The 23660-nt window shown below is 37.6% G+C and overlaps 3 protein-coding genes across 3 annotated transcripts in view; 1 reads left to right on the forward strand and 2 right to left on the reverse strand.

Annotated features, from left to right (window-relative positions):
- LOC129757368 (forkhead box protein O-like) overlaps positions 1 to 14048 on the reverse strand; it is a 58765-nt gene extending 44717 nt beyond the window's left edge. The window contains exon 1 of the mRNA XM_055754572.1: positions 13392 to 14048. Within this exon, the coding sequence (XP_055610547.1) occupies positions 13392 to 13856 (465 nt within the window). The 5' untranslated portion in view covers positions 13857 to 14048. The remainder of the gene's footprint in view (positions 1 to 13391) is intronic.
- A 915-nt stretch (positions 14049 to 14963) lies between these two features.
- Positions 14964 to 15802, forward strand: LOC129757370 (adrenodoxin-like protein 1, mitochondrial). Its single transcript, XM_055754574.1, has 3 exons — positions 14964 to 15187; positions 15246 to 15297; positions 15356 to 15802. The coding sequence occupies exons 1-3, from the start codon at positions 15094 to 15096 to the stop codon at positions 15705 to 15707; spliced, it is 498 nt and encodes a 165-aa protein (XP_055610549.1). The 5' UTR covers positions 14964 to 15093; the 3' UTR covers positions 15708 to 15802.
- An 855-nt stretch (positions 15803 to 16657) lies between these two features.
- LOC129757369 (transformer-2 protein homolog alpha-like) lies at positions 16658 to 21550 on the reverse strand. The gene is made up of 5 exons (XM_055754573.1): positions 21168 to 21550; positions 21043 to 21104; positions 20624 to 20969; positions 17289 to 17692; positions 16658 to 17218 (listed from the first exon to the last, which is right to left on the reverse strand). The coding sequence occupies exons 1-5, from the start codon at positions 21195 to 21197 to the stop codon at positions 17101 to 17103; spliced, it is 960 nt and encodes a 319-aa protein (XP_055610548.1). The 5' UTR covers positions 21198 to 21550; the 3' UTR covers positions 16658 to 17100.
- Between the last annotated feature and the right edge of the window lie 2110 nt (positions 21551 to 23660).

Genomic DNA, 23660 nt, shown 5'->3' on the forward strand with positions numbered 1-23660 from the left:
CTTGCCTTATAATACTCAGTGTTGGCTCTGTTTGCTGGCTGAACTGTGCCGACTTTTTGTATTCAATGACTTTCTGGAATGTTTACGGCAGTCGGGATCCCACCAGCACCACTAGGCGACACTGCCCTGTAATACATTTGGTCGGATTGGTGGAATCTTTCAATATTTTTCAACTTTGAGATTTTGTAAGTTTTGATAACTTCATCTAGGACCCGCTTTAGTGTTCGATATAAAATATTCAAAGTGAAAGCTTCAAAAATGTTTCCTTTTGGATTTCATGAACGTTAAATTTAATACTATATCACGGTGTCTTTTTTAATACCTTTTAAAAGAAAAAATTTGGAATCTCTAAAAACTTGCTACATTATAGAGCAGATCGGTCAGATCATCAGAGGGTCTAGAAAAACTTTTGAAGACTTTTGAAGATTTGCAAACAAAATATATGAAACAAAATTTTAAATAATTGTTCCTAAAACCATAAAATTTAACAGTTTTAGTTTAGATGAAATTATAAAAAAAATGTATCTAAAATATTCATGAAAACGTACCTATAAATTTGGAAGAAATTTTGAAATCTACAATAAAAATTATCTATAACTAGCAGTAAAAATAATTAGCAACACTGTAGCAAATTAACAAAAGCTATTATTATTTTTATAAAAGACAGAATGTTGGATTCTTTTTTTTATTATCTGACAATTTGCATCGGGGGTCTTTAGATCTTCCCCAAAATTGTAAATTTGGTTCATTTTTACGACTTAAAAACACAGATTTCTAACTTTTTTTAAAGTTAGATTAGGGTGATTTGCCAATCGTTGCACAGCTAAGCACATGATTTTGGTGTTTATGCTGTATTTTAGTCATTTCAACCAAATTCACTCGATTTTTTTGTCGATGCACTCATACAAGATTGGTCAAAAAGATCCAAAAGTTCAAGTGTTTGAAAAAAGTGACATAAAAATTTAAAAAATCATTTAAAACAGCTTGTCTGTGCCCAATCCCAGCAAACATTTTTGTAGGTATATTTTTCCACAACTTTGTTATACGTCTCATATACATTATGGAATGATCGTATGAAACTCGAAAAAATAGCATTTACCTACCAAAGTGGAGGCAATATACATACATATTTTCAACTTCTGGCTAAAGCATTAAGGTTATACGATTTGGACGATATAGGACACTATATTCATAAATACTGAAAGGATGCAAGAGAGCACCAGTACAACAAAGCTGTTCTCTCACTTGAGCCACGCGGGAGAAAGCAAAGGAACGAAATTGTTTTCAAAATCTGCAAACATGGCGGACTTTTTATCATATCCGATTTAAACCATTTAAACCGAGTAACGATTTTTACGACCTTTTACTTGCGTTAGATGGAATTACGATTCGCAGTAACGTTTTTAATGACTTGAGTTATCATTTTAATGCGATTTCATGTTTGCTGGGATAGTTGCACGGGCAAATTTTGTGTCGTGCATAATGTTGTCCGATTTTTCCAATGGTTGCACATTTTAAAAATCAGTCACGATGAGGTCGAATAGGCTGATATTTGTTACGGAAGCTTATTATGAGAACTTCTAGTTCAAATGCAATCTAATGTTTAGACGGCCCCTTATGAGGGGGGGGGGGGGGGGGGGTGGTTCTTCCATATAAACCGTCCAATGCACTCTCCAATTCCAATTCGGGCCCAAAAAAAACATAAATGTGCCGGTTTGAGTGTCCGGAATAGCATTTATCACACGTGGAGTTTTCTCAGAAACTCAAATCCACCTCTAAATTTACCCGAAGCCATTTGAGTGGAGTGTTATTTAACATAATTTGCCCAGTGTTGAGCCTCTTTCTTTATATGTCCTACCAACATAAAATTTTATGTCTTTAAAATCCCATGCAATGAACTGAAAGGTATTTAATGCTTAATTTTTAAGTGGCTATTAACAGGTAAAAAGATTAGAGAACCTGATTTGCTTTGCCCCCTTTTACCCCTATGAAGAAGATGCGATTTTATAAAACAAATGTTTTAGGACTCACTTGGAAGTCGATCGATTTTTACATAATGAATCTCAATTTAAAACTTGAAAATGGACACAACCACGCCCAAAGTTTCAGATCGTTTGACTGATTTATGCCCATGATATACAATTTTGTATAAGAATTTTTTTTCTAAAAGTTAATTGATTGAAATATCTTTTTCATATAAGTGGGTTTATTTGTAATTTATGTAACCTCTGTAGCATTTCATAAATCTTCAAGAAACAATCAAATCACATAGAAATGCTTCCCAAAAGCTTTCCGGCTGAAAAACTGTTTTGGATCAAATTAAGTTTCACAAAGCTATGACTGTTTATTTTCCGGATTATAAGGGCTTCACATAGATGTCTCCAGTGACGGCAACTCGACGAAAGATTCGTGTTGTGGCCATGAAAAGCCATTGGACTGTAGGGGCGGTGCTTGGAAAACTAACCACCGATGGGACTCATTCCCCTCATGGGAGTGAGCCTCTCCTAGACAACATCTGTTGTTGTCTCACCGGTGGAGGCAAGTCCTCGGACTGTACCTGGGGCCAAGACCGGTCGATCACCGTCACCACAGTGATCGCGCACTAAACTCTTCTTAGGGAGGGCTCTGATAAGAGCCGATTGGATCGGAAGCAAGCGAGGAGGAAGCACAGAGGAACAACACACTTTAGTACAGGAACATTCTGGATTTTATTTCTCGGACTATTTCCACTAATTCACACTACGACGAGTATCGTCGGCTTCCTCTCCTCGGGTGGTCTCAGAGAAGGCCACTGCTGGCTGGCCCTTCTTTTCTTTACTCTCCGGTTGCTCTGCTGGATTGATGTTTCCGCGATGATGGTTGAAAAAAAAAAGACTGATGATGCAACGCGCGAAAGCGCGCGTTTTTATACCTACGTCGCGTCGGCTGCTGCTCGCTGATTGGCTGGCGCTCATCTCGCGTTCTTCTCCTCCCGCTCTCTTCTCAGTCCGCTTGTCGGACTGAACATACTCCCCACCGGAAAGTGAGAAGTTGTCCTGGTTGGTGGTTGTCGTCGAACTTTCTGGAACCTTCGAATAAGCAGTGTTCGGCGACACATCGCGTGTCAGTGGCTCGCTTGCTGGAATGCGAACCCGAGCTGCTGAACCTGGCATAAAGTCCCTGTTGGTGGTTGTCGTCGAACCTTCTGGAATCTTCGACGAACTTTCTGGAACCTTCGACGAACTTTCTGGAACCTTCGAATTAGCAGTGTTTGGCGACGTACTGCTTGTGAATGGCTCACTTGCTGGAATGTAAACCCGGGCTGCTGAACCTGGCCTGGATTTTGCTTCTGCTGGAGCCGCTTGCTTGGATCGCTCGACCTTGTTGCGATCCTGCGATGGAAGACTCGCCTCTTCTGGGGGGACCAATTGTTGCTGGCAACTATCAGGCTGTGGCTCTTGTATTGGTAGTGCTCGAATCCATTCAAGCTGACTCTCGATTGCCATGGACACCTCTCCATAAAGAGCCACGAACTCGAAGAAACTGTCATCCTGTTGCTCTCGTTCGGCTGGTGACGTTAGTGCGATGATATCTTGGTGGTGCTTGGAGTACTCAGCCTTAGAGCACTCGACAGTTCGTTGATACACTCTCAATTGAGCTGCAGTTAGACCAATTTTCTCCTGGTTGGCTCGTTTCAGAACCATATTTACTCGCTGGATGTTGCGCTGCGCCAATCCACGGATGTAAATAAGCGCTTCAAGCCTCTGGTATTCACTCGCTGAATTCGGTTTCATCCTCTCTTGTTCGCTTTTTGCTTCCTCCATGCCTCGCTCACATCACGTTGCTTCCCGATCCTCTCTCTCAAAATGAATGACGAATATTTTCCGTCAAAAGGTACCGGATACTCCATCCGGCTCGAAGGACCATTTCATGTTGTGGCCATGAAAAGCCATTGGTGGACTGTGGGTGCGACGATTGGCAAAACGACCACTGGTGGGACTCATTCCCCTCGTGGGAGTGAGCCTCTCCTAGACAACCCCTGGTGGCTGTCTCACCAGTGGAGGCAAGTCCTCGGACTGTACCTGGAGACCAAGGCCGCTTCAACGTGAGCGCTTGGGAAAACAACCACTGATGGTCCGCTCCCCTCGTGGGATTGGACCTTAAGAGACAACCACGCATGGTTGTCCCATCAGTGGAGGCAGGTCCTCTTGACGCTGCCTGGCGGCCAAGGCTCGGAGGGATCTCGATCGCCTGGTTGACCGAGATCCAAAACTCTTTCAGATGGAGGGGCTCTGAAAAGAGCCGATTGTGGCAGCTGGACTCGGAAGCAAGGCGTCGGAACGAAGCAGCGAAGAAAGAAGGCACTATTTCTCAACTTATTTACTATTTATTTTCTCTTCACTTCTATTTACAATTTCTATTTACACTTTTCACTTCCGCCGATCTTGACGGTTTGGCGGTTTAATAACGAATGACGACATACGCGCGGCAGCGCGCGTTTTTATACCCTCGGTTTGTCGGCTGCTGCTCGCTGATTGGGCCACGACTGAGTTCTCTCTTCTCTCGCGCTCTCTTTCCAACTTTCAGTCCACTCGTCGGACTGAACATACTCGCCACCACAAAGAATGTTCGGGAACGGTTGGCTTGATTTTGTGGAACATTCTCGTCGATGTTTCTGGAACGCTTCTTTAACATTGAAAATAGCGGCATTTGGGAATGCGCCGCTGCGTGATGCATTTCTCCACTTTATTGTTCGCGTTGACGCTTTTAGAAGAATACTGCCTTGAGCTGATACTTCTTCTTGAATTGCATTTCAGGAACATTCTCGACCTTGGGCTGCTCTTCCATCATTTTGGCTGATCGTTGACGTGCCGCTCTTGAAGAAGACCATTCTTGAATTGGCTGGCTCCTTTTCCCTCTTCTCGGATTTATCGATTGCTGGCTGCATCAATCTCAATCTTGATGTGGATTCCGGTAGTGCCAGCTCGTTCTCGAAGATTCCACCTCTCGAATTGCTCGTTCTCTCTGACCTTTCTATGCTTGCTTTCTTTCTGCTCCGCTCGTCTACTTTGCTGCCCGATCCACTCCACACACACTCATGACGGAGGTATTCCGTCGGAAGGTACCGGCTTCTACATCCGGTTCGAAGGACCATTTCATGTTGTGGCCATGAAAAGCCATTGGACTGTAGGGGCGGTGCTTGGAAAACTAACCACCGATGGGACTCATTCCCCTCATGGGAGTGAGCCTCTCCTAGACAACATCTGTTGTTGTCTCACCGGTGGAGGCAAGTCCTCGGACTGTACCTGGGGCCAAGACCGGTCGATCACCGTCACCACAGTGATCGCGCACTAAACTCTTCTTAGGGAGGGCTCTGATAAGAGCCGATTGGATCGGAAGCAAGCGAGGAGGAAGCACAGAGGAACAACACACTTTAGTACAGGAACATTCTGGATTTTATTTTTCTCTATAAACTAGTTTACTTTCACTTTTCAATCACTGGAGGAAAACTTTTTCCTCTGCTTCCGGTGGTCTAGGACTAGACCATTCCTGGCTGGTTCGCCTTTTCTTGGATTGGCCACTCCACTGGACCGATGTTGCCGCGATGGTGGTTAAAAATAGACTGATGACACAACGCACGGGAGCGCGCGTTTTTATACTTTCTTCCCGACGACTGCTGCTCGCTGATTGGCTAGCGCTCCTCTCGCGTTCATCCCCTCTCGCTCTCTTCTCAGTCCGCTTGTCGGACTGAACAATTCGAATTCCTGAGAAAATTGCACGTCAGAAAAGTAATATTCCGGGTCTTCCAACCTTCGACTTCTAGTTTTTGGGATTAAAGGTCGTACTTTTCCTCCTGTACAATATTCTGATAATATTAATAACAATATCAAGGGGATCGCTGTTGACATGGAATAAAATTCTTTTAGATTTGTCGTCACGAAATTAGAGAAACAGATTTTTTCAGAACAGGTTTTAGATTATTTGCAAAAAGTGTTGAGTAAATGGTCGGGATAAAGGATTTCAAAATAAATCTTTTTTATCAGTAGTCTCCCAAAGCCAATGCAGTTGAGTTGACTTTGACACTTTTCAGACAATGCAAATTTCCCGACTTTCATACATACATAAGTTTTTTCAGCGAGTTTAATAATTTAAAAACTTCATTTTTAAGATTTGATGGTAGAAAAAATAAACTTATGGATATATAAAGTGTCTTTGAATTATTGAATTAATTATTTAAAATCAACATTGAGTGCAAAAAATGTGAAAATTCTGAGTGGAAAATAATAAATTAAAGCACAGAATTCACTAAAATTACTAGTTAGACATAAATATCCACTTATTCAGAAAAAAAACATGTCATATCAATAGACAATTCGAGTTGTTTTAGTTGCATGTAGTCAATGAACGTGTTCAATTTTGTATGACAATGTGTATGCAAGAAGAACTTTTCGCATTTACAAGAAATTCAATTAAGTTTGAAATGAATTTTGTTTTAAATTATTGATTTTGCCCATTCTTAAGATAAAATGTTTGCCAGAATGAGAAGAAGCAAAGTATTTCATGAAAAAAGTTTTAATCATTTCCAAATAAAAAATCGTAATCCATTGAAAAGTATTGTAAAATTACAGGATTTGCTTTTTTAAGCTTTCAATAATTTCATGACATGTTTTTGCGAAAGTTTTAAATCATCACACTTATTGGTTATGCAAAGCAGTATAATGCGATTCTTATTTTCATCCGGTTATCCAGCTTTCAAATTAGCTGTCAAAACACTAAAATAAAAAAATATTTACCTATTTTAAATTTTTTGTATGACAACGAATATCATTTCTGGGGTACAAGTTAGGTTGAAATTTTGTTCACATGCAATGTATTGCAAAAACCAAGAAATATTTCAAAAATATAAAATTATGTTTTTTGAACTTTCAGTACATTTCTGATGGTTTTTGAATGAAAATTTGAATTTTTCCGTAGAAGCCTGCTAATTCAAAACACGTTGTTATAATTCAGGACTTAATAAATCGCTTCCAAAATTTGTATTGCTATTTTTAGCTGTAAAAGCAACCAAACAAAGTTATTGGAGGTATACAAATTCATAAATTTGAAGTTTCCAAACAAATTTTGCAGAGGAATTATGTACAACAATGGGACAGGAGGAGATTGAGCGGACCAATTGTTGCACGATCCATCATATTTTCTGGTTAAGTATGGATCATATTTTTTTTTCAAAATCATGGTGTTAAAATTGTCCAACAAACGTTTCGTATAGAAAACTGATACGAAAAATGTTTTGTTCCGACGTACAACCTTATTTGCCGTAGAAGGAATGTTAAGATTTTTGTTAACAATTAGCACGAAAACCGCGCGAAAAAAACAAGAACTGTCGTAAGATACACACTTACCAGCAGAAAATATCACAAAAGCCTCATTTCATCAGAAATCAGTCCGAATTACATGATTCAGTATTATTTTTGAGGAAAAGTTGAAAAACAGCTGAAATATTGACAATTTAAGTCATGCTGTGCAACAATGTGTTAGTGGACAACGATTGGCAAATCACTCTAGGTTAGATTAGAATAAATAGAATAAAACTCTGTTATTTTTCAACAGAAATCATAAAATAAAATATTTAAAAAAAAGTAATGTTCTTAAATATAAAAATTGTAAATAAGCTTTAAACGGTGTCTAAAAGTACCATTTGCATCGCCAAATATTCTGAAAGAAAAAACCAATGGTACTCAATAATAAAAGGAAACAAATTGCATGGAAAAACTTCAAAAGAACATATTTCTTTCATAATAAAAATGTTTTCTCGCACGCAAATAATGCACACGTTCAATGATTATTAAACAGAGAGTTTTATTTTATTTTTTTCCTTAGAATCACTTCCGAAGTTCAAATACATCGTTAGAGGAAACAATATTTATTTATTTATTTAATCTTTGCACATTGTTGAATGATTGAATTTTAACTTTCTTCACTCAACTCAAAACAAAATTCTGCAGGCCTAGAAGCGACCTTGAGGCAAACAAGTATGGGAAAATGGTCACTTTCAAATGAAATTAGGGCACAATTTGTGATCACATCAAGTCAAATTTAATCAATAGAGACTTTAAATTTTTTAAACTAATAGATTAAATGAGAAATTTGTCATTTTAAGAACAGTTTTTCTAAGGATTCATGAGCTTCTGGCAACAAGAAAATAAAGTTTATCTCATATCACAAGGCAGACATCAGACTGAGTTTTGTTTCAATTTCTCAGGGCCTGAGGTCTAAAATGTTACGTTTTGATTCAAAACTCATCATGAATAAATTTTAACTTTTAAGTTTGAATGGAAAAAAATGTATTTTTTTTATAAACATTATGATCTTCCTTTCTACTATGGACGGCATTTTATTGTTTTTTGTGCCAATTTGTAAATTCTTTCAATGAATTTTTTCTAATGAAGAACTTTGTCGAAGGCTTAACGTCGTATCATTTAGTTACAAAATACAAGAAAATGGATGAACAAACACTCAAAACACCTCACCTCACACTCACAAATTATCTAACGAGCCCACATACGGTCTTGTTCTTTTTTTTTTTTAAACTTTTTGGCTTTATTCAGTAATGAAATTTTTATGAAAAGACATAAAAATGTTCAAATATAAGAATTCCAGACTTGTGTTTAAACACTCTATAAGTTAAGCAAAACGCCACTAACTAAAAATAACTAGAGTGGAATTTATGAAGCAAAAATGTATGAAATACTGTTCAAAAAATTTGGGATGTTTTTTATTAATTTGGTATTCTAGAAAATGTGATGTACACTCATACCTTGTTAAACGGCCTAGATATACTCCATAAAACATGGCCGTATAGCCGTATATTCTGTCTTCGATAGAAATGATTATAGAGAATACACTTTTGTTACTGTGTTATTGTTATTTTGCTACAGTGTGGCCAGTTATTATTACGGATAGTTCTAAATAATTTTAATCTGTATAAAAAGTAATTTCCGTTGTCAGAGGTCGGCCAAAGGGGTCGTCCATATAAACGGATCAGTGTTTCTCCTGTATTGACGTTATTATGCATTGGATCGGAACAAAAATTCGCACACGGAAGTTTTTAGGGACGGCAAAAGAGGTCGTTCATATTAATTGTTCAGTGTTTTTGTCATATTGACGTTATAATGCATTGAATTAGAATGAAAATCGGCACACGAGGGTTTCAAGAGATGGGCAATTGATTTAAAGTAAGAAGTTTTGTGTGAGGGGTCGTCAAAAGGGATCGTCCATATGACCGGCTACGGGCTCAGTGTGATTGCTATATCCACGCTATCACGGAGAAAAAAGATCACAGTTGTTTTTTTTATTTCTGCTGGTTATACCAATCATCAACGCGTAGTTAATTTTTTCGCATTCAAATTTAAATATAATAGACTCAACTACAAACTGATGATTGACTATACACAATCAACTATGAATATAATGGATTCAACTGTAATGGTATAATTGATTCAACTGTAAATATGATAGGTTTAACTGTAGTGGTCTAATTGATTCAATTGTAAATATGATAGATTCAACTACAAATGCATGATTGATTCTAGGTATTGAACTATAAATATAGTAAATTAAACTATATTGTTATGATAGATTGTGTGAAAAAAATCGTAAGCGTGGGACCAGTACGTGTTCCCTGTAGCGATCGTATCGCTATTTTTAGGGCTCAGCCAGCAGTTCCTGACAGCGGTCGTGTAGTAGGCCGACTTTTCCTGGAATTAGGAAAGCCATAAATTATTCCGAAAAAAAAACATCTTCAGATATGAGAACTTCCAATATAAACAGAATTTAAATTTAGAATATTTATAGTTGACCTCAGTGAATCAATCATAAAAATAAAATTGAATCTATCATATTTCTAATTTTATCAATCATATTTTTATAGTAAAATCTGTCATATTTACAATTCAATCTCTATATATATATATAAACAATTTCTGTATGTTTGTTTGTTTATTTATCTTCTATAGACTCAGCCATCTTAAGAGCTAGAGAGCTGAAATTTGGCATGGATGCTCATTAGGACCAGGAATGATGAACAATGTTTTCAGATTTTCGGATGACCTCTCCTGTAGGGGGTCATCCATACAAGACAAACATTGTTTTCACGATATTGACGATATTTTTCGTTGGATTGTGATGAAAATTTGCACATGGGGGTTTTGAAAGACGAGCAATCGATTTCAGGTATCAAATTTTGTGTAAGGGGTCATCCAATGGGGTCGTCCATACAAGACAAATATTGTTTTCACGATATTGACGTCAATTTTTGTCGGATTGTAATGAAAATTTGCACATGAGGGTTTTGAGAGATGGAGATTTCAGCTATTGAATTAAGGGTCAGGGGTTTGCAAAAGGGGTCGTCAATATTAACTTTTAAATATTTTTGTGATATTAACGGTATTATGCATCGGATTGAGAATTTCTGGTCGGATATTTTAAAGGACGGGCAATCGATTGCCGATATCAAATTTGGTGTAAGGGGCCACCTAAAAGGGTCGTTCATATTAACTGTTCCCTTTTGTACGATATTGACGTTACTATACATCGGATTCAGAAGAAAATTGGTACACGAGAGTTTTGAACGACGTGCAATCGATTTCAGGTATCAAATTCAGTTTAAGGTGCCGGTAAAAGGGGTCGTCCCTATTAACTTTTCAGTATTTTCGTGATATTAACGTGATACACATCGGATTGAGATGAAAATTTGCACATATGAGTTATTAGGGACGACCAATTGATTCCAATTATCCAATTTTGGGTCAGGGATCGGCCAAAAGGATCGTCCATATTAACTATTCCTTTTTTTGCGATATTGACGTTATTATGCAATGGATTGGTTTGAAAATTTGCACAGTGGAGTTTTGAGGGAAGGGAAATCAATTTCAGATATCAGAGTTTGTAAAAGAGGCGACTGGAAGGGGTTAAATTTTTTTGACAATAATTCTATTTTTATGCAACGATCGAGTAAAAATTTATACACGAGAGTTGGGACAGTCAATTGTTTTCTGATTTCAATATTTGTATCAAACAGCAAAAAGGTGGTATTCCAATTTAACTGTTAAATTTTTATTTGCAATAATTATTAGAGTCTGTATCGCATCGAGACAAAAAATCATATACGTGTTCAACATTTTTGCAATAATTGCTTAACAATGCATTCGGTAATGCATCTGGAAAATGCTTAGCAAAAGACACTCATTCAAACTGTTCATAACATATTCTAAGTTGAAAACGAAACGCAGTTCATATGGGATCAGCTAGTCAATTATATTATTATAGTTGAATCTATCTATAAATATGATATTAAATCAATATAATTATAGTTGATTCTACTATAAGTATTGTTGAATGTATGACATCAACCGTGAATCTATTATATTTCTAGTTGAATGCACAAAATTAATCATACCACTATAGTTGAATGTATTATATACATTGTTGAATGTACGAAATCAGTCGGATTGTCTATTATATATATTGTTGAAATTTTGATAATTATAGTTGGCCGAGAAGCAATCAGATATATGATTGAATATAAGTCATGGAGAACAGACTTATATAAATAGATTGAATATAAGTGGATTATTGTTGAAAGTACTATACTTTTTTCTCCGTGATTATGTATTGGATTGGAGTGAAAATTGGCTCACGGGGGTTTTTAGGGACGAGCAATGGATTTCAAATATTAAATTTTGTGTTAGGGATCAACAAAAGGTGTCGTCCATATTGTTTTTGCTGTATTGACGCTATTTTGCAAAGAATTGGAATGAAAATTGGCACACTGGAGTTTCAAGAAATGGACAATCGAAATCAGGTTCGCGGTTTTTTTTTTGCTATATTGACGTGATCATGCATTGGATCGGAATGGAAATTGGCCCACAGGAGTTTTTATGGACGAGCAATTGATTTCAGGTATTAAATTTTGTGCAAGGGATCGACAAAAGGAGTCGTTCATATTAAATGTACAGTGTTTTTGCTGATGTATTCTTATGTATCTAGCTAATCTTAAAATTATAAGCTGAATCTTTTTTTTACTGATATTTTCCTCCACAAAGACTAGAGATTTCAAGAACTCTACGAATAGTTTTTCACGCAATTCTTCGTGTTTAGACATTTTGAAAAAAAGGTTTTATAATGTTGCGTTTTTGCAAGTTGCCAGTGTTAAGAAAATTTTAGTGTACTTATGCATTTGTATTAGATTAAAATAAAAATTCTCAGGGAATCATTTCTTTAATATAAAAATACCAAGCAAATGCAAACAAGTTGGGTTTTCATCCACAAGAAAAAAATCTTCAAAATATTTTTTTTTTCCTGGAGATATTCCTTAACAGTTAAAAGCCCATGATCGAAAAAAAAGGTCGACCCTCCAAACTAAAATAGCTGTAACTTGAAGTTCATTGGGCCGAATTTATCCAAATAATTTTTGTTGAGTTGCTTATAGTGTTGAGTTTGAATTTATTGAGCATTTTTTTCACTGTACATTTCCAGATTTTGAGCTGCTTAATGCATGTAGAATCAAATTAAAAAAAAAATACTTTGTTCATCAAGAGCAAATGGTAATAAATGTTTAAAAAAGAATTATAGTCAATTCCAAACTCATGTAACATAGCTATATCTTAAGACATGAGTTATTATAACAACTTGATAATGAAATTAGTCCTACTATCAAATATCTTTGAGCAAGATAGAAGATTTTGATCCAGTAGAAGATACGATTGCTTCCAACCAAGAAAGGATCCGGTGACGAATGGGCTCAAGAAGGGCGAAGGGCCTGTCCGGAGGGAACAGTGTAGGATGCGGTACAATGTAAATAAAAACTCTTTCCACCCTCACCAATTCAGTCAGCTTCATCCGTCAAGCAGACACGAAGCGGAGACAGACAAGCGTGTTGAATTGCGCGACGCCTGTGTGGTGCTGCTGCTATGCTATGCTATGGCTAGAACCATGATGAGGCGAATGGGTTGTTTTTGGGTTGGGTGGAGTGTGTTCATCCGTACGTCCAACCGCCTCACACGCTCACGAATCACGACACCAATGTGTACGCGCGAGGGTGGTTGAGTGTGTATGTGTGCTACCGCGACGCCGACAATTTATTTCCATAAACCTTAAGAAAAGACTCCAAATTTCGAGAGCATGCGTACATGCTCGTTCGGGTAAGGATAATTAATTTTTATGACAGAATGGAGGATTTCGATTTTGGAAAAATATGGATTTTGAAAAATTCTTTGCAACGGGAAATTTGAAATGACCAACCATCGGATACTATACGGAAGGGAGAAGTGGGTTGACAAACATGGAGGCCATTTTTGTGGGAGTGGGTTAATGAACCCAATTTAGACATTGTGATCTTTGAGCGGACCTACCTTGTACTGTTGAAGCGTAAGCGATTCGGCCTCAGCAAAATCATTATCGTCAGAATCGACATTCTCGATAATGTCCAGCGGTTCGTTGTCCACGGGATCATTGGACAATTGCTGGGGTTGCTGCTGCTGTTGTTGTTGTTGTTGAGGTTGCTGTTGTTGCTGCTGCTGTTGCGATTGCTGTGGAACTCCCCCAGGGTGCGAAACTGGTGTTCCTGGAGTTCCGGGATGGGCCACGGGATTACCATTTCTCAATTGCTGCTGCTGAGCTTGTTGCAATTGCTGAGGGTGCGTCGGAAGCTGCGGATGATGTTGCTGTTGCTGCTGATGATGCAGCTGTTGACTGTAATGCATTGCCTGCTGCTGGAGGGCATATTGACGAGTGTCAGGTTCCGGCGGAAGCAGCAGATCATTCCAGTCGGGTTCGGACTTGATGGACACAGGCTGCTGCATCACTTCGTGAAACATACGCAACTACAACAAATAAAACCACACAAAACACCACTTTCAGAGGAAACGCGCGACGACGTACACCACTCTCAAAACTCCCGATAATCTTCGGTATAAAATTTTAAACGCCAGCTCCCAAGAAGCTGCTGATGGTAGTCTCGGAAAAGATCCGCACAAACGCACAAAGAGGCACCTCCTACCGCAGTGACGTTCCGAACAGAAGTAAACATGGAAGATGAAAAAAGGGGAAAACAGGCGAAGCACGAAAGAATGAGAAAATGTCAAAAAAAGTAACGCATGAATCGGACGTTAGGTCTAGAGTTGAGCGATACGCTTTGTGTAGAAATTTTCTGCCAAAGACGCTTCAAAGATTTTTGTTGAACGCAGTTCAGTACTATTCTATTTAAATATAATTCTCAGAAACAGAATTGTTATAAATAATTATTTAAAAAAATAATTAATTATTTAACACGTGTCTGTGTTCCTATAGGAATATTTTGAAGAAGGCCATATTGATTTTTTTTTGTGATGACACTGCTACAGAGCAGGGAAAATTTAAACTAGTGGAGAAAAACGAAAACGGCATTATATTGCATGAATTTAAAAAAATATATATAATATTAATTTGATTTAAATGTTTTGAAATGTTTATTATTTAATTGTTAACTTAATTTAAATGATTATTAGATATTATCAAAAATTAAAACTTAACTGATTAATTTCAATTAAATTAATGTGTATTGCAATGCCTTTTATTTTATTGTTTTTAAAGGATTCAAATCTTGGTATTGATTTTTTTTTTCAAAATGAACCATCCTTTTACAGGATTTCTTTTGTTAACTTTTGTTCGGTGATATTTTTGAATAAAAGATTCTCTATTAGTTTAACGTTTCATTTTACATTTATTCGACCATCCATATTTTTGAACCTATATCTTCTCTTTTGATTCACTAAACTTCGTTTGCAATCATCGCAGTTAAAAATTTTAACCATTTAATTTTACGTGAGATTTAACAATAATAGTTAAAGCTCGCGTAAAACTAAATGGTCAAAATTTATTGGACGTGTCGTACCGAGCGAAACTTTTGAGCTGCCCTGTTTTATTTTTGTTTTTATCACTCCCCACTCCCCAACCCCATCGCTGGTCCGGTGTTGTTTCGCAGCGGTTTTTTTTTTAATAGTTCCCAATTTCATATTAATATCGACTAGTCAAATACGCAACATTTCAAGCTGTATATCCTTAAAACAGTGCGAAATGAATCTATCTAGCAATGTAGGCTTCCTGTTTCGAAACGCTTATAAAAGTTGGCAAAACCTATCAGTAATTCGTAACATTCACTTATCACGCTGTAAGTGATTACCTTGAATGGACGTTGTTATGAAATCTTCATTGTCGTTTGATTTCAGATAGGCTACATGGCGAATACGAGTGGCAGGATCCCAAAAGTGAAGATGAAGTGTATGTTTTTTGGGGTCTACAATCCAAACGAAAATCTTTTAACATTTTTTCTTTATAGCGTAAACATTACCTATATTGACAAAGATGGCAAACGATTTCCGGTACGAGGGAAAATCGGCGACAACGTGTTGTATTTGGCGCACCGATACGGTGTGGAGATGGAGGGAGCCTGTGAGGCATCGCTTGCGTGCACAACCTGCCACGTGTATGTGATAGGAGACCACCTGGATCGATTACCGGCCTCCGAAGAGAAAGAGGACGACCTACTGGATATGGCACCGTTTTTGAAGGAAAATTCACGCCTAGGGTGCCAGATCAAACTAACTAAAGAATTGGAAGGGCTGGAGCTACAGCTACCCCTAGCTACGCGGAACTTCTACGTAGACGGCCATAAGCCGAAACCACACTAGCAATGTGGTGCACAGCACATGTTTGAAATTGTGTTTAGAACTGTTACATTTGTACCCACTTAGATGATAAATAAAATAGGGAAATCGTAGTTTAAGCTTGTTTCAGCCTAGTAATCTGATCTGCAGATCCGCATCATGGCATTCTGCGAGTGTTGCTGAAGGAAAATACTGGAGGAGTTCATAAAAATCCTGAGCATTAAAACGTATATAGAATGCTCTAACATTATATTCTCAGAGATCGCTTATTCAAAATCGCACATATTTTGGCGACTAAGACAATTTTTATAGGAATATTTTCTTAACTGTCCTTTCCAAAGAGGCAAATTTTTAGAAAGATTTCCTTATTAATAATCACTTTGGCATAAGTCACTTCAACTTTAAACTTTCATAATTTTACATTGTGTTGTTTTCTTTTGCTCAAATTTTCTGCTAACGGTGGATAATCCACGATGGATAATACACGCATAACATTCTACGGACGTCCTCTGATCTCTAATCTGCGGTTTTCGATTTTTTTTAACCTTACTTCAGTGGTACATGATTGACTAAAGCCACCAGATTTTGTTTCCTGTCTACATCAAGTCTTCCTTTCGCTTTTTTATCTGGGAAGTCACTATCAGTAATTTGTGGTGACTGAAAAACGGCGTCATTATCAGGCCAGTATCCATACGTGCAAAGTATGAAGCTGAGATTCTAGGGATCTTGCCACTTTATCAACTTCGTAGCGGTACAAAGTGACGAATGAGAAACGCTGATTGTACCAGACTCCAATGTTTTCCTTTGTTATCTGATTTTCAGATCCAGCAGTCTCCAGGGCGTCCGATGTGGTGATTTTCTTCGACGAGTTTCTAAACTTTCCCAAATCTTTTGTGTTACTTGAAAACACACCTATAACGACATCAATCCCGTGTCACACTAGAATGGCTTTCGAAGAACGGATTTCTTGCATCTACAGTTAAATATATAGTTTATTCATAGTTAGTATGGAAATTTATCTGATAACACTATTGATTGAAAGAAAAATCATTATAACGCATTTCTGTTCTTTCGGGTCAGTTATGTGGGTAATAGTTTTTTTTTTTCGATAATCATTCATTTATACTTCTTCATCTCTCTTTCCAACGCGATTATGCGTGCTACACATTTGAAAAGAAAATTTTCTGTACGTTAAAAGTTTTGAAGGATTGTATTGAAAAGTCAGATCATACAATTATTTACCGGAACAGTTTCAAAATGCTTCTGCCTCAATACAATCGGAAAACAAAAAAGAAATGAAAAAGGGATGCAGCGATAAAGGAACCTTAACTGTAAATCTAAATTACATCAATGCAACGGCATAGCCGCCGGGATAGACGGGATGATGAACGGCGGGCGCCACAAAATGGGGCCACTGTCAGCGAACATTTCCACTCCGGTAGTAATCATTCCGTGGGGCACGTGGTGCAACGGCCGATCGTTCCCGCGACCGGGGTTCCGGTGCCACGTATTTCTCCTGATAGTAGTATTGATTGCTGTTGTATGAAAAAGAGAAAAAAATAGTATGAATTTGCCTTAATGTTGTCAGATGAAACTTCCACTTACCTGGCTTCATAGCGCCTAGCATCACGTTCCCATCTTTCCCGTTCGCGTGCTTCAATTTCGCACGCCTCGCAGTGATAGTAACCTCCTCCACCACCAGCGCTAGCAACAGCACCGCCACGCATTCCGCCCCCAACGGAAACTGGTGGTGGCCCAAGCGAGTGACCTGGGCCGCGGGATGATGCTCCCCGTCCACCGCCACGTCCGCCTCCGCGGCCACGTTTCGGCGGTGCGCTCACCTTCCCGTAATAGACACCTGGGGTCGGGTCATGAGGTTTGTGTGTAACCGAAAAGTCCACCCGGATGCGTCGATCGCGGATTTCGATCCCGTTGCCCTGTGCTATGGCCACCTTGGCATCTTCGGCGTTGTCGTAGTACACGAAGCCGAAACCACGCGAACGTCCAGTCTGCAAAAGAACGAAGATGGACAGAATTCCGATGTTTTAGTGGGAGGTCCTAAGATTTAGCATAAGTGCAGTCGAATGTTCTAAATTAAAAAGTATTAAGAATGACGTAAAGTATTTTATGCAGCATGTAATATTGAAATTTCTCTTTGAAAAACGATTGCTTGAAAATAAAATTGTTCTTTATGACCGTTCATAATTTTACAGAAATTGTGATGCACTCAGATCTTTAAATTTGGACAACCACAACTTTTAACTCTGATGATATTTTTTCTTCAAACTTTCTATAAAAGTTGAAGCAACTATCCGTTTCTGGAATATTTAATTTTTTTTTGTGGCGTTTAAATAGCTCGGGAAGCTGACGCTGGAAATGAAAATTAGAGATAGTTTGGAGAAGGAAATTTCAAAGTTTAGAGTAGGCAGCGTAGAATAGAAAGCGATCATGAGACGTTGCGTTAGACCATCATGCACTTCATTATATCCATTCCGGCTGGATATGGACAGAATGCAGTTCAAGATAACAAACCAATCCCTCCTGATACCAGTTGGAGGAAGGACAAAGGTGGGTTCGAGACTGGCCTCTACTTACTCCCCAAGCATCTCACCTGTCGGCAACTTATGGGATTCGAACCCAAAAGTTTTTCTTGCCGATACCGGGAATCGAACCCAGTACGCCTGGGTTACCAGACTCGCGCCAGCCTATCCACTAGACCACTTCAGCGCTACAACTATCCGTTTCTGGAATATTTAGTAATTTTAAGACATTTTTATAGCCAAGTTGGGCCATAATTGGCCCTAGGCAAAGTCATGTAAACGCAGCAAGTAAAAAAAGACAATTTTACTGTTGAGCCATTTTTGAGAAAATTACAATTAATTTGACCTAAGTCAGAAAAGAAATAAAAAAAAAAATTCTAAAAATCCTGTGTCTCTGGCCTCAAATTTTCAATAATCGTCAAATTTTGTTAGATATTAGAAGGGTGGTTCCTCTAATTTCTAAAGAAAGCTATCACCGAAGTAAAAAGTTGTTCAAAAGTGAAGATCTGTGAGTGATGCCCATAAAATTGTTTACGGTACTGTATAGATGCAACATTTTGGCTTTAAAAACAAGGCTGATTAGTGTTAAAAACTAATGTCATAAACATTAACTACAAATCTGTTCTATTCGAGTATAGAACTATACAGCCCAAGTTAGTCAAAGTTTTATTACCTGCACTCACTCTGATGCTTCGGGACAAACCTCTTTATGTTCGTTTACTTATAAAACGCTTACAAAAGTAGAGAACCCTTCTAATAAGCGGTTTAAGAAAAAGATTTCAAAGAAAGATTATTAAGTATAAAACCAAGAAGATTGTTAAACATGTGTGAATTGTTCGAGTCTCAAGATGAAGAAAAGTTTCACTTTTGGTCGTGTGGTTCGTGTTAAAAAAAGCTACGAACGTTCAAATTTTTTAACTTTTTGAATTCGATCATTTCAACCGAAATAAAAAACAAAACTGTATTTATTAAGCAAAACAACTTCACCTGCTTTAAATGCACATTTATACGTTGCTTCCCATATGAACTTTGAAACTGTTTGGTTTTATTTGGTCAGCCATCAGCACATTGAAAGGCTTTCAGGCAACTTTTAAATTGAGATGAGAGCTCACTTGTCACCATGATAATATCAACTAGCTATAATGTTTCAGGATAGAGCTAAATCAGACAGCGAAGCAAATGGACAAAAGTTACGAGGGTGAATGTCTTTGGTAGTAGATTTTTTGGAAGATTAAAAAAAACCTACATCGTCAGAATGCAATACGCAAGACTTTACCTGTAACAAATTTACAAGTTTTGGGGAATTTATACAACCTTTTACCATAGTGAGAAGCCATCCTTCAAAGGCAGACCAGTGCATGCTTACAAGGAGCAGACGGACGGGATGGACGGGTGAACCAAACCCTGGCATCGGCATTTTTTTTTCGTTGACCATTTCCGATCCGTTTCTTCCGGTTGTGGATGCGTTATCTTCTTCGAGAAGAAATGAAGGGATCCCACCAAATCTTCTGATTGTGTACGGCTCTTCGCGATTTTATCGCATGCTTTTGGATTCTTCTCAAAATTTATTTCCGGCTTAATATTCTTCTTTCTAGCGAGAACTTCTTCGGACTGGAATCTTCCGTTTCCTTAATCTTCTGCCGTGCAATCTTCCTAGTATCTTCTCAAAGCTCGGGTTTTTTCTTCTTTTTTCATCGGTATCTTCTAGTGATTTTACAAGAATCTTCAACGCATCCGTCTTCTTCGGGTTTCTTGTTGAGACCAGTGTATTCTTCAGGACAAATATCAGTTTTCTTCAAAAGGATACTTTATCCACACCAGCACATCCTGTTGAACCTGTACGTTGGCACAAGATTTTTCTTTCCAAAACACTGCAGGGAAACAATTTATTCGTACACACCTGATTAACCAATAATCGAAAAATAAACTTTTTGTAAGGGTCTCATTTTAAAATTTTCTCATCAAAATTTAGACGATTGAAAAATCAGGCATGTCACATCATTACAACCATTTTGTGAAAAAGCCTTCTTCTCATAGCTTGTGATGAAAACTTCCAGTATTAACCATCAAATAACCATCATAAAATACTTCTTGGAACAGTTTCCACTTACTAGTTGCAAAAAGTTTCACCCAGTTAAGACGAATTGATAGAAAGTAAATGTCCGGTAGAGCCTTTAAAGAAACGCAATACTTGACACGTTTCTTCCTTTTTTCTCCAGTAAACGTTACGTTTTTTTACTGTACCCATATAACCATGGACAGCTTTCCTAAATATTTTTCTCGAAAAGCTGTCTTTTGTAGACATGATGGGACACCACAGCAGTTTCAGATTTTCAAATACGCTATAAAAGTAGCTGATATTCAATGACATCACCGCAGAATAACGGCGCTTTTCTCTACCTTAGCATCGAGCACCACGGTGGCCTTCTTAATAGGGCCGAACTTGGAGAAAATGTCGTACAGTTCCGGTTCGGTTGTGTAAACGCTCAAATTGAACACGGCAAGCACGATCTTTCCGCCGCCGGAACTGCTCGGCTCAGCACCACCATAGTGTGCCGATTTGTAGGAAGAGGAAGACTGCTCCCGGTACGATTCGCGGTAGTGACTGGCACCGGTGCTGCTGGAGCTTCGATGGCCACCACTGCTGGCGTACGTGCCCGGGGGAACCGGAGCCTTCGACGAGCGAATCTTCCGCCGATCGTAGCTACTCTCGGCAGCACCGTACTCCGGTGCCGGATATGAATATCTAGAAGGAAATAAAATATTTAACATTGTTGGCCTATGCATAACATTCTAAGATACTGTTGATATAAACTGACCTGTCTCCGTTTTCTCGATACTCCCGGCGATATTTCCGGTCCCGGCTTCTCGATCGCGAGCGCTGAAATAAAATAGGATGCATTAGGAATTTGGCCCCTAAGAAAACGCCAGAATCTGTAATTACCTCATAATATTGGCTCCTGGAGTAGCTCATTTTTCAAGAAACGGGTCACTTCCGGTTAAGCTGGTATTTCAATCTTTTTTTTTCTTTCTTCTTGGACACCTTTTCACTGCACACAAGATACACGTACACAATCTTCTTGCTCTTCTTTTTTCTCTACCCTCCAACAATTCATAAGCTTTTCACCACATTTTCACTGCACTTCCGTTTGTTTCAACCGAAATTTCACTCCCGCACTACGGAACCCTACCGGAAAACTCTTAAAATAAGGAATAGTAGCTGAAAAATGTGAATTTATCCCGAAAATATGCGTGAAATGCTCCAGAGGCCAATCCTTTTCTCGAGAATGGCGATGATGGTCGACGAACTCTTCAAACTCGATGAAAAGCGCAACTTTTAATCGATTTATTTTTGACAAAAACATGGTCATTTCGAAACACTCAACCTTGCGTATGCGGATTGCTCAATGTACACCCTTAGAAAATCGTACACAAAAGTATGTAAAAAGAAGTCAAAACAAACCGTAAGTGCAGGAAGCCACTACACACAGCAAAAAATTTCTAAAAGTATATGCAATCTAAAATACGAGTGATCTACTTTTTGACCAGTGTAATTCAAAACTGATGTAATTTTACACTCTTTTTGATCTATTTTTGAATCGTTGGTATAAACTTAATTTTGTATGATGTATGTTTACACGCCCTGATCTAAAAAATATATCTCAATATAAAATTACATCGAAAACAATGTAAAACACGACAGATCCATTGTTTTCCTTTTTTTCGCGGCATAAATTGTTCTGTTTTTATCCGAGATGGTGATTTATTGTGCGAAAAGAAAATAAATTCGCTTCCGCTGTTAATTTTGTATTAAAACCGAACCAAATTCTTTCAGAATTGAATTAAAAAATGGTAGGTTATAGTTTTAGACGAAATGAAAAAAAAAAATGGAACTTCAAATTCTCTTTCGATTGCAGGAATTGCAGTTTTATAAATGGATCAAAGGCCGAATCAATGTTGAATGTTTCTGATGTTTAGGGGATTCCGATTACTATGCTGTTCCGGAAGGATTCAAGAATGCCTGAAGCTGATCGGCAAAACATCGCCCTGCTGGGGATCATCGGACACAACCACAATTCCAGCTGCAAGTGATGGTGGATGTTTTTTGAGTTTGCAGTGTATCGGAAATATATGTTAAATAAAATGACACATGTGGCGTATTTATTCATAAACAACACCCAAAAACTGATTATTTAAAAAAGATTTGTAATATTAACGGTAACATGTTTTGAAATTTACATCATTGTGTATTTTTACACGACGGTTTATGTCATCCGTTTGCGTGCATTGTTTTCGATCTAAATTTACACGCCTCAAAAATTACATTGTTGAGAAAAATACAACGTGGTAGAATTTTATATCAAAATCGATGTTCCGTTTTCGTGCATCGTTTTCGATCTAAATTTACACGATTTTTTCTTGAATGGACCACGGATACAGATGCTCTTACACACTACGAAAAAAATCTGTAAAATCACATCACATGTGATGTAAATAAAAAGAAGCATCATATATGACGGAATTTTCAGTGCTAGTTGAAAATTACACGCCAGTAAAATTTTGCTACGTGTAAAATAAAAGGGATGTAAAATTTTGCAACGTGTAAAATCAAAATGATGTAAATTATAAAATCACTGAATACTGGAATAAAAACTTTCCAATTGGAATTTGTTTTATTTAATTAATCTTTAATATGATTCAATAATGGAATTTTCTCATTTCCTAATAAAAAATAAAATCTTTCTATAATTAATATAATTCATTTTATTAAACGGCAAAATTTTTTTATCTCACAAATTTGGTTTGTCTTTAGGAGTTACATCCATACTTTTATTTTCTTCCCCGAAGTACCGGATCCTAAATTTAATAACGTGGAGCCACTTCCAGATCCGCATCAAAGATCTCCAGCAACCAGCAAGATCGATTAACTCACTCGCGGGAAGACTGCTAAAATATTATATATGGTGCACGACTTGACTAAACACTTTGTTGACATTTGTGTGTGCCTGTTTTTGACAGTCTGTATTTTTACATGACATAAACGCGTTCAGTGTTTTAAAATATTCATTGAATATTAATTCAATGTCCTACACAGAAAAAAAATCTGAATCCTTAACAACACTGAAATTGGAAATCTTTAATGTTACATGACATAGAACGCGATTTATTAATGTAAATTTACAGATTAAAACAAGATTGAATCCTTAACAGCACTGAATTCTAATGGCATAAATATTAATTGACACGGAACGCGATTATTTGATGGAAATTTACATCGCATATGATGTAAATAAAAAGAAGCATCACATATGATGGAATTTTCAGTGCGAATTGAATATTACACGTCTTAAATATTTTACATGTCTTTCAAATTCCACACGCCTGTAGATGTTTACAGGCGTGTAATATTCAACTCGCACTGAAAATTCCGTCATAT

The sequence above is a fragment of the Uranotaenia lowii genome, chromosome 3, assembly GCF_029784155.1.
Source record: "Uranotaenia lowii strain MFRU-FL chromosome 3, ASM2978415v1, whole genome shotgun sequence".
In the NCBI taxonomy this organism is placed as follows: domain Eukaryota; kingdom Metazoa; phylum Arthropoda; class Insecta; order Diptera; family Culicidae; genus Uranotaenia; species Uranotaenia lowii.

Bases quoted from the DNA above. Each gene is read 5' to 3' on its own strand.
- LOC129757370 (XM_055754574.1), top strand. From the start codon at position 15,094: ATGAATCTATCTAGCAATGTAGGCTTCCTGTTTCGAAACGCTTATAAA. The intron at 15,188-15,245 runs GTAAGTGATTAC...GTTTGATTTCAG, and splicing joins TAACATTCACTTATCACGCT to ATAGGCTACATGGCGAATAC. The intron at 15,298-15,355 runs GTATGTTTTTTG...TTTTCTTTATAG, and splicing joins CCCAAAAGTGAAGATGAAGT to CGTAAACATTACCTATATTG.
- LOC129757369 (XM_055754573.1), bottom strand. From the start codon at position 21,197: ATGAGCTACTCCAGGAGCCAATATTATGAG. The intron at 17,693-20,623 runs GTAGAGAAAAGC...GTTCTTTTGCAG, and splicing joins CCGTGGTGCTCGATGCTAAG to ACTGGACGTTCGCGTGGTTT. The intron at 17,219-17,288 runs GTAAGTGGAAGT...TTCATACAACAG, and splicing joins GCTAGGCGCTATGAAGCCAG to CAATCAATACTACTATCAGG.